The sequence below is a fragment of the Chanodichthys erythropterus genome, chromosome 1 (genome assembly GCF_024489055.1).
Source record: "Chanodichthys erythropterus isolate Z2021 chromosome 1, ASM2448905v1, whole genome shotgun sequence".
NCBI classification, from domain to species: domain Eukaryota; kingdom Metazoa; phylum Chordata; class Actinopteri; order Cypriniformes; family Xenocyprididae; genus Chanodichthys; species Chanodichthys erythropterus.
In genome coordinates, this window is record NC_090221.1 from 2,570,545 (window position 1) to 2,581,690 (window position 11,146).

The window sequence follows — 11,146 nt, forward strand, 5'->3', positions numbered from 1 at the left end:
CAGTGGTTATATCTAAATATTATGAAGCGACAAGAATACTTTTTGTGCGACAAAAAAACCAAAATAACGACTTTTCAACAATATCTATTTGGGCCGATTTCAAAATGCTGCTTCAGAGCATTATAAATCGAATTAGTAAATCGGAGCACCAAAGTCACGTGATTTCAGCAGTTTAGCCATTTGATAGGAGATCCGAATCATTAATTCAAAACAAAAGATTCATAAAGCTCAGAAGCTTCATAAAGCAGTTTTGAAATCGCTTGTCGCTTTATAATATTAAGATAGAACCACTGAACTCACATGAACTGTTTCAAACATGTTTTTTGTACCTTTATGGATCTTGAGAGTTTGAATGGCTTTGCTCTCAATGGAGGCTTCACTGATCCTTCGGATTTCAACAATAATATCTTAATTTGTGTTCTGAAGATGAACGAAGGTCATATGGGTGTAGAACGACATGAGGGTGAGTAATAAATGACATCATTTTTGGGTGGACTAATCCTTTAAAGTCCCCCTGCAGTCAAATATTTTATCCCTTAAAACTCACCTTTTCCTCACACAAATGTGTTGCATGACTTGGAATATAAGAGCTGCATAAATTTTATTTGTGTGTGTGGTTTGAGTGAAAACGTAAGCTAACAGAGTGCAACAATCAGATTCCGGAAGTAAAAGCACAATTTTCTCCATAAAAAAGATCCCCTTACTCTGAGCTATGAGGTTGTTAATCCATGGCATTTGCTTCTGCTGAAGCTGTTAGCAATATTAAACATGTTTAACAGTGGAATTACTGGTGAAAAACGTCTCAGGTTATGAATGTAATCATGGTTCCCTGAGAAGGGGAACAAGACACTGCTTCTTGGATCGATGCTATAAGGGAACGCCATCAGTATGACTGCTGTCTGAAACGTGTACACACAACAATTTCATTGGCCAATGACAGTCCATGATGTCTGTTGCACTCTATAGTGATTTAAAAAGACATGAGTATGAATAAATAGTGGCAGAATTGTAATTTTTGTCTGAATTTTGCCTTTTTAAATGATAAATTACACCCTTTCCCCCTCTCATTTTCAGGGAGAATTATTTATTCGTCTGTTCCTGTCAGAAGTGCATGTCCCAGATGGATGATGCAGATATGACATCGGAGGATGAGGAGGAAGTGGAAGGAGAAGGCGAAACGGAGGGAGACGAAATGGAGGATGAAATGACAGATGTGTGATTTCACTCAGGTTTCTCAGCCCACCCAAACCACATCACTTGTTTGTTTGTGGACCTTTTCGAAGTGATCCTGACACCCTCCACAGGGCGTAATATCTACAGCAATTGAGAAACCAACATCACACTAACCGTAGCAGTACAGTTGTTCGGCTGCCCTAATATCAAACCCTATGCAAAATATAAGTGGTATTTTTTATCATGAGCTTATTTGTCATGATTTCAGCCATGCAATGTCTCATATAATGCAAGATTTATTGTGTTTAATAAGTCACTCAAGACACTGTTTTCATATGCAGGATTTTAACTTGATCGGTTAAACTGATGAGATTTTTGTTTTTGAAATGAGCTTTTGAAAAGTAGCTTCACGCACACACACATTTACACATAAAAAACTGTGACCAAGCATGAAACACAATCTGTGTGTTCTCCTATGGGTTATATTATATGATGACCACCAAAAGAACATGAATTTTCCATTTTGTCACATCTGAGAGGAACTGTACAGTCATCGGGTAAAAAGGAAGAAGTGACCAGCTTCATGTTACTTTAAAGTCACTGAAAGTCAGCCAAATTTACTTCTAAAATACGTATTACTTGGTCCTTTTTCTCTTTCTTACAAAAGAAAAAAAGAAAGAAAATGTCTTTTATAATCTTGTGTATGTAAAGATTAGCTCCACCCCTTAATGACTTTACTTTTCAGCTTACAGTACCTAGGTTGCACTGGTGGAGAAAATATTAATCAGTTTATGGCCAAATAACTGTTTTAGCCCATTATTGTAGCTGAAGTAGTTTTTCTGAAATCTTGCCAATAGTTAATGTACATGTAATAAAGGCGATGGCAATAATAACGGTAGTTATATTCAATAAGAAGCTCTCAAAGCGTGGGTGTCCATGGTGTCCTCTACAATCTTTATTTGTATAGCACTTTTCACAATAAAACTTCACAATGTCACAATGTCTTAAAACAGCTTTGCATAAAAGGTCTTAAACCCCCGGTGAGCAAGCCAGAAGTGACTGTTGTAAAATAAATAAATAAAAATACCCTTCAAAAGATTTCTATTTCAAATAAATTCTTTTATTGTTTATCAAAGAATCCTGAAAAAATGTACAGTGTCTTGGTTTCCACTAAAATATTAAGCTGCAAGAACTATTTTCTACAAAAATCATTAATAATAATAGATCGCTGATAATAATTGAGCAGCAAATAAGAATATTAGAAATGATTTCTGAAGGAATCACTGAAGGACCAAAAACAACAAATAATGTTTGTGGTCATCACATTAAAATAACATTTAAAGTGCTGGAAAAATGTTGTGTGTGTCTAATTACAGACACATAATTTCTTATTCAAACGTTCCCATTAGTTTTGTCTTTACTGCAATCAATAAAACTGGTTTATTGGCAAATTGGGCAAGTGTGATAACTGCGTTAAAATATAAACACAACATTAAAAGTCAACCATTGAGGGTTTTGTGCAGTGTTGCCAATTTAGTGATTTTGTCATTATATTTAGTGACTTCCCCACCCCTTTTGAGACATTTTTTCAAAAGTTTAGGGACAAATCTAGCAACTTCTTGGACAAACCTTATCTACATTCTTATTTTGCCCACTGATCTATATTCATATTTCTATAGATCAATGAATTTGCCATTATGATGTCATCTAGTGACATTTAGCTACCAGTTTTAGCAACTTTCAATTGAAAGCAGTTTGCAACACTGGTTATCTGTCGATGTACAGAATGACAGCTAGTAGTTCACTGGAAATTCCCAAGCTTGCTTAAAGTGTTAGTTTACCCAAAAATGAAAATTCTGGCATTAATTACTCACCCACACCCGTAAGACCTTCGTTCATCTTCGGAACACAACTTAAGATATTTTTGATGAAATCCGATGGCTCAGTGAGGCCTCCATATGGAGCAATGACATTTCCTCTCTCAAGATCCTTTAATGTACTAAAAACATATTTAAATCAGTTCATGTGAATACAGTGGTTCAATATTAATAGGGCTGCACGATTAATCGTACGATTTGAAAAAACCCATTGAAATCACGCTTAAACAATTTGTCTTAATGCGATTATGAAATCGCATAGCTGCAGTTATTTTTTTTATGCGTTGCTTGTCAATGAATTATGGCTCCAAATTCTAATCCATCTGAAAACATCTGAAAGTTTGAATCGCTTATAATGTGCATTTGAAAAAACAACACGTTCCAGACATGAGAAGCATTTATTAACATCTTGTCCAACAAAAGACAACATTTAATAACATGTTTTTACTCCAAACTCACTTCATAACAACAGTTGAGCATCCTTCTGTGAGATGAAGTGGCTTCTTACACAGAATAAGGCAGTCGTGTGTTTATTAGTCATGTTTAATCAATCAAAACGTTTCAATCTTCTGTTTATTCAGTTACAGCGATTGTATAGGATTTACTGGAATGACGCGTGTTCTACTTCGGCAGCAAGGCATATTTGCAGTTTCTTTCTAAGAGCGCCCTCTGGCTTTCAGATGGAGAAGCATTTACTACTGATCACAGAGCCGTACAACTCTGACAAGCTACGCATGAAATAATCGCAGCCTTTGCTAAATCATGTGCGATAAATTTGTGATAAATCGTGCAGCCCTAAAAGCAACGAGAATATTTTTGGTGCGCCAAAAAAAAAAAAAAAAGACTTCAAAACACTGCTTCAGGAAGCTTCAGAGCGTTATGAATCAGTGTGTCGAATCAGCGGTTCGGAGCGCCAAAGTCACGTGATTTCAGCAGTTTGACACGCAACCCGAATCATGGATACGCTGATTCATAACGCTCCGATGCTTCCTGAAGCAGAGTTTTGAAATCGGCCATCACTAAATAAGTCGTAATTTAGTTTTTTTGGTGCACCAAAAATATTCTCGTCGCTTTATAATATTACTATTGAACCACTGTACTCACATGAACTGATTTAAATATGTTTTTAGTACATTGATGGATCTTGAGAGAGGAAATGTCATTGCTGGCTATGCAGGCCTCACTGAGCCACTGGATTTCATCAAAAATATCTCAATTTGTGTTCTGAAGATTAACAAAGGATGTGGAATGACATGAGGGTGAGTAATTAATGACATTATTTTAATTTTTGGGTGAACTAACCCTTTAATGAAAACCAGGAGACTTTAGCCTGATGTTTGATCTGGAAGTTGATTGGTTGCACCTGAACAAGTTCATAATGGTTTACTCTAAGGGGCTGATCACTTTACCAAATCAGGTATTTCAATTATTAATTTTTAATAATCCTCCAGAATGTTTTAAAATGTTATTTTCACTTTGATGATGAGGGTTATAATGTGTATAGACAGCTCACACAATTTACTACATTTTCCAGGGTGTAATGTGACAAAAGGTAAAGATTTTGATGACTTCGGCACTGTATATGGTGATGCAGGTAGTGTTCAGTGCTGCAAAAGTTGATGCATAATCCATCCTAAATGACTGGAACAAAGAAGGCAGTGGTTAATAATTGGCTTATATAGGCTCTAGTTGGCTGTAGTTTGTGGTCTTTGAAATCCATCCTAAATGGCTGGGATGATGCAGGCAGCGGTCAGTGTTCATCGCTGTATGACTCGTGTAGACTGTAGTTTGCAGTCGTCGCACGGCAACAGATGATGTGGGAGAGGGAAACGAAGCTGGACCAAATCAAACTCTCAAACTCACATTCACGTCTGGCTCTAATCTGTTATCCGACGCCCACTGTTCACGATCCAATCAATTCTTGATGGATAAAATCAAGTCTCTTGTTGAATATTCTGTTTCGCTTGAAAATCCAGCACGTTATGAAAGTCAAATGCGTTGCAATTGCCGCTTCATGTTGACTTTAAAGTAGCTGGTTTAAGTTGTCTGCTGGTAGAGTTTTATGTGTCATTAGGTGAAATCAGGTAGTATTGGCTTTGCCATCATCCAATCACTTCCTGCGGGCGATACACCTGCTGTTTGTCATTACAGTGGTATGAGTTCTGCAGCAGTCTCGAGTGCTTTGCTAATCTCACTGATGGCAGATCTGTAGTGAGTAAGCGTCGCTGTCCTAGTTGCCAAGCTGATGAATTTTGCCCCACAATTCTCTTTTTGATGTCGAGTGAGGACGATCTGCCATGTTGCGGAAAGTATGAAAATCCTCGCAATCCCATTTTATACCTCTTTTCATAATCCTCCAGTTTTTAATACTCTCATCCTCTGTTTATGAAATTCATCTTGAGCTCTCACACTTGCTCTCTTCTCTTCACACATAATGTTATTGACAATTTTTATATGTCTTCCTCATCAGACACATCTGCCAAAATAATTAAACACTTAGTGGTGCAGACACTAAATAAAGCATAAACACGAACGTTCTCAAAGCAAAACTAAACGTAATGACAGATAGCGAGTCTTCTGGCTCTGAAGATCACACATGAACTGTGTTTTAATGGCGCTTGCTATAAAGAAAGCTTTTCTGTTACTTGTTGCTCATATCTGGTGTGAGGGATTTGAGCAAGTCTTTAAGTACTGAACTTCGGCAGGAAACTTGATGCTTTTGTGTCACGCATGAATTATACAAATTAGGCAGCTTTTTGAGGAGAAGGGTGCTATTACATTTATGAATTATGCATTCTGAATTATGATTTACACCTGATGGATTGCTGAAACAATCAAAAACATGACTAAAAAAACATTCATAGACTAGAATATCAGACTTGTGCATGGGCTCCTGTTACGCACCAGCCAGAGCCACTGCATAGCATAGTGTTTAATATATTAATATGATAAAGCACTCAGAACACCTTAGCACATAGTAACCAAAGCATGCATTTTTTATGCAACAACCCAGCATTTTTTTTTAGAGTGTACTAAAAACAGGAATTCATAACTGACCATTTTCTGCTATGGTATAAAAAAAATGGATAGTACCTTCTGACATAAAAGACACTAAATATTAATAAAAGACACCCCCTCCCTACTGCTGATTGGCTCACTCTCTCTCCTCCCCCATCATGAGTGGGCACGCCCCCTACTGCTGATTGGCTCACTCTCCTCCCCCATCATGAATGGACACACCCCCTACTGCTGATTGGCTCACTCTCCTCCCCCATCATGAGTGGACACACCCCCTACTGCTGATTGGCTCACTCTCTCCTCCCCCATCATGAATGGACACACCCCCTACTGCTGATTGGCTCACTCTCTCTCCTCCCCCATCATGAGTGGACACACCCCCTACTGCTGATTGGCTCACTCTCTCCTCCCCCATCATGAATGGACACACCCCCTACTGCCGATTGGCTCACTCTCTCTCCTCCCCCATCATGAATGGACACACCCCCTACTGCTGATTGGCTCACTCTCTCTCCTCCCCCATCATGAGTGGGCACGCCCCCTACTGCTGATTGGCTCACTCTCTCTCCCCCATCATGAGTGGGCACGCCCCCTACTGCTGATTGGCTCACTCTCCTCCCCCATCATGAATGGACACACCCCCTACTGCTGATTGGCTCACTCTCCTCCCCCATCATGAGGGGACACGCCCCCTACTGTTGATTGGCTCACTCTCTCTCCTCCCCCATCGAGAGGACACACCCCCTACTGTTGATTGGCTCACTCTCCTCCCCCATCATGAGTGGATACGCCCCCTACTGCTGATTGGCTCTCTCTCCTCCCCCATCATGAATGGACACACCCCCTACTGCTGATTGGCTCACTCTCCTCCCCCATCATGAGGGGACACGCCCCCTACTGTTGATTGGCTCACTCTCCTCCCCCATCGAGAGGACACACCCCCTACTGTTGATTGGCTCACTCTCCTCCCCCATCATGAGTAGACACGCTCCCTACTGCTGATTGGCTCTCTCTCCTCCCTCATTATGTATATACGTCTCCTACTGCTGATTGGCTCACTCTCTGTCCTCCCCCATCATGAGTGGACACGCCCCGTACTGCTGATTGGCTCACTCTATCTCCTCCCCCATCATGAGTGGGCACGCCCCCAACTGCTGATTGGCTCACTCTATCTCCTCCCCCATCATGAGTGGGCACGCCCCCAACTGCTCATTGGCTCACTCTATCTCCTCCGCCATCATGAGTGGACACGCCCCCTACTGCTGATTGGCTCACTCTCTCTCCTCCCCCATCATGAGTGGACACGCCCCCTACTGCTGATTGGCTCACTCTATCTCCTCCCCCTTCATGAGTGGACCCGCCCCCTACTGCTGATTGGCTCACTCTATCTCTTCCGCCATCATGAGTGGACACGCCCCCTACTGCTGATTGGCTCACTCTATCTCCTCCGCCATCATGAGTGGACACGCCCCCTACTGCTGATTGGCTCACTCTCTCTCCTCCCCCATCATGAGTGGACACGCCCCCTACTGCTGATTGGCTATGTCTTTCTGCTCGGTTCGATCCACTTTCAACAGCATTTCTCAGAAATTATTTACTGCACCTTTAACTACTATCGAGTACTATCCCTTCTCATAACAGATTAGCAAACATGTTAATCCACCAGAACATAATCACAATCATTAATGTACTAAGAACACATTAGCAAGCAGTGATGGTGTGTTTTTTGTTCTTCAGTTACCACAAGAATCTAGTTCTAATCTTGTGATATTAAATGCATTTCTATTATCAGGCCAGTGATTATTTTTGTACTCATTACATCTCTTGCCCCCTTTTTCCTTTAATAGGTTTATTTTATCTTCCCTTTTAATTAGCAATTAATCCCTATTTGGGAAGATGAGGGATGTTTTAAATGCTCTCTCTCTTTGCAACCGGATCAAGATAAAATGGCAAAAAGTTTGTTTTCGGAGCTCTTGAAAACCCAATGCATCTGCAAATAATCTGTTTGTGTGTCTGAACCTGTATCTGTCTCTGCTCCTCTGGATGTTATTTTATTGAATGAGGCTATAATACAAGTCGGACATCCTGTGAGGATGAAAGAGAAGGGAATTACAGGGCAGAAGGGAAGGACACCTGGGGTTGTGCCTGTGAGGAATAACCACTGGATGCAGCTGGCAGCACAAAGCCAGCTGGGTCCTGACAGCTCAGGCCAGCGGCCCCGCAGGAGCACGTCCGAGTCTACTTTGAAATATTCTTGCAGAATGGCCCACTGTGAGAAATGCCACACAACCAGCGGAGTTTCTTCTTCACAGAGTGAGAGGGGTCAGAGAGCGTACCCCTGGAGGAAAGGGCTGATGTCGATGTTCAAGAGGAGGAGGGCAACACTCAAATAAAAGACAATTATGACTACAGAGAGAAAGAAGTCTTTATTCGGACGAACCCCAGGCCAGAAGGACCGAATTTACATTTTGTAAAAAGTGATTTGAAAGTAGTGATACATTTCAAACTCAAGGAGAGTGACTGAAATAGTACTTGACTTTATGTGTTTGAAACGAAGGAGTCAAATCTTCTGTGTTTACAACAGACCCAGGCCAGGGACTGCAAAGTCCGTAACTAATGAATATACTTCGTTTACACTTCAAGATAATGCTAATGAGTGCTCCCTTTTTAGTGCGTAATTAACTTGCACACAGCATTCTCTTATTTGCACACATTTGTTACACTTCAGTGCATTAACACAAATCTGTGTGCTCATATTTCCTTGAACAACAAGAACGGAAAAAATATGCAGAACTTTGTCCTTTATCAGCAGTGTCATAAACAGAGTCTGGTGCTCAAGGGAAACTTGTAAAGGAGTAAAAATTGTGTGGGTGCCATGAGTTTTTGCATCTATTAAGCATATGTGCCATTTCGAAAGTAGTTTGCTTCTTTTGATTTAGAAACTCTTGCTGTTTTAAGTTCTATCTGTGTTTTAGTTCTTGAGTGCTGAGAATGCGCCTTGTTCTCAAACTGCTGCAAGAATAAAAAGGATATTGTATAGAAGTGGTATTTCAAGGATTTTAAATCATTTATTAAGGTGCATTTCAGGTATTTAAAATATATTTAAGGAAGATGAGCAATCACAGTGCAGAATACAATTTACAGATGTATTGTTTTTGTAGTGTTTGCTGCCGATTTTACTGAGCATTTCATCAAAGTTTAGTTGAAGTCCATTATATGAAAAATACAAATATATATCACACCTAAAACTTAAAATTCTGAAGCCATATAATTGCTGTGTTTTTGAGGAACAAACCAAAATTTAAGTCATTGTATTTGTTTAATCTTGAGGTGAAAATTAATGTTCCACACACAAAGCTATCGTATGACTTTAGACACCTTTGATTTAGTCTCTGTTAAAATTTCTTAATTTTTGTTATTGTGTGCATATATTTGTTCTTTTGTTTCTTTTATATATATATAGAGGAGCATAAATGTTTACACAACACAATTTTCAACTAAAAATGGAAAATGTTTACACGACAACAGTGTTTTTAGGGCCTGAAAACAAAAACTTTTGAAAATGTGTGCAAGTTTATTACATTATACGTTATCGTCTCCTTGTAAACTATAAAAAAAATATTTTTTGGAAATGGTGATGTCATGCGTGTTACGTGTTCAGTCTATAGACGCGTAGTGTTTCTTTACAAAGTGACATCGCCATCTACTGGCCTGGCATGAATAATGCAGCCTTTTTTTGGCCTTTTTTCACTGATCGCTTTGAAAACATTGTCACCTGTACATGAATTTCCATTTTTAGTACATCGTTGTCATGTAAACATACCCTCAAGCCCAAAGTATAGTTCACTTTTTATGCGTAAACAAGGGTCAGTGTACAGTGCACGTGACGCGAAATTCGTCATCGGAAGATATGCGCACTGTCTGACTTTTGTAATCGTGTGTACATTGTATACGCAGGTCAGACATGCACACTTGTTTTTGCAGCAATTTGTTTAACCACAAGGTGGCAACCATGCCCTGGGAGCATCAGTTCACAAGGTAGTCAAAGAAAAACTGCACAAACAGAACAGACTGGAACGCATGCAAGCTACAGCGACAATGGAGGCCTAAATAGATGTTAGAAAGTACCCTCATTTATACAACTCTAGCATGAGAGAATACAAAGATATTTACATGAGTTGTAACTTGTGACGAGAGATTGCTCGAAACTGTGCATGCGTTGAATACCTGTGTATGCGTACAAGCCAAATTAAGTACTTTCCAAGGCTGTGCGTTCAACTGTACCAAAGACTATAGAATAACACAAGACGTGTCACTTGTATTGTTTTGAATGGAAGAAAAGTGTAACGCGCAATATGGCGGAATAAGTCCCGCCTTCTAAATAAGAGGCAATCGCCGACTGGTAAAGTCATCGCGTCACTTCAGCGGCCGTTAGAATCACCGGTTTCTTTAGAAACAGTCAGACGCGCGCCTCTGAAGAGACGCGCATTTAGGTCTGCACATGCGCATTAGCTTGATCCAGCCTGAAAAATACAGTTTTTTTGTCATGATTCGAGCGTTTAGAAACTAAATTTATGAGCCGGTTGTTGTTAGATTTCATTGGTGATTTCAAATACGAAATTTAATCGTAAGGTTGGCGAACAGTTTTGGAGAATTTGATGTTTCCCCATTCAAAGAGATTGCATGATGCCCAGGATGCCCGAGAGGCGTTTCAAAGATGGCCGCCGAGTGAAATGACTTGTCTTAAAGGGACTTTGGCTGTACCCAAGGCTTTAGTCAAAGACGCATCACGCATTTGGTGATTTTCAAATATGAAATTTAATTGGCGAACAGCTTTGGAGAATGTGAGATAGGAGCTGCACTTGCATGCCCGAGAGGCGTTTCAACGATGGCCACCGAGTGAAATAAGGTGAGACATCTGTGTCTTTAACCTCTATGTATCCTGCTACTTGGTGAGCTAAGCTTACTTGGCATTATTGTTGTTGGGATTTTACATATGTACATGTTTATGCAGACGCTGCACAATGAAAAACTAATTAGCGAGCTGTTTTGCTTGGAACCGTTTCTCAAGTTGAAGT

The 11,146-nt window shown here is 40.1% G+C and overlaps 1 protein-coding gene across 2 annotated transcripts in view; it reads left to right on the forward strand.

The window, feature by feature from the left end:
- Window positions 1–3,028, forward strand: part of smyd5 (SMYD family member 5) — a 17,280-nt gene extending 14,252 nt beyond the window's left edge. Inside the window, exon 13 of one of the 2 annotated variants that reach the window (XR_010892134.1) lies at window positions 1,075–1,091. Coding sequence is in view for 1 of the 2 variants with exons in the window: in XM_067364624.1 (XP_067220725.1) it covers window positions 1,075–1,219 (145 nt within the window). In the remaining variant the exon portion in view is untranslated. Of the gene's footprint in view, window positions 1–1,074 lie in introns of both variants that reach the window. The other variant, XM_067364624.1, reaches the window with a different exon arrangement.
- Window positions 3,029–11,146: the final 8,118 nt, after the last annotated feature.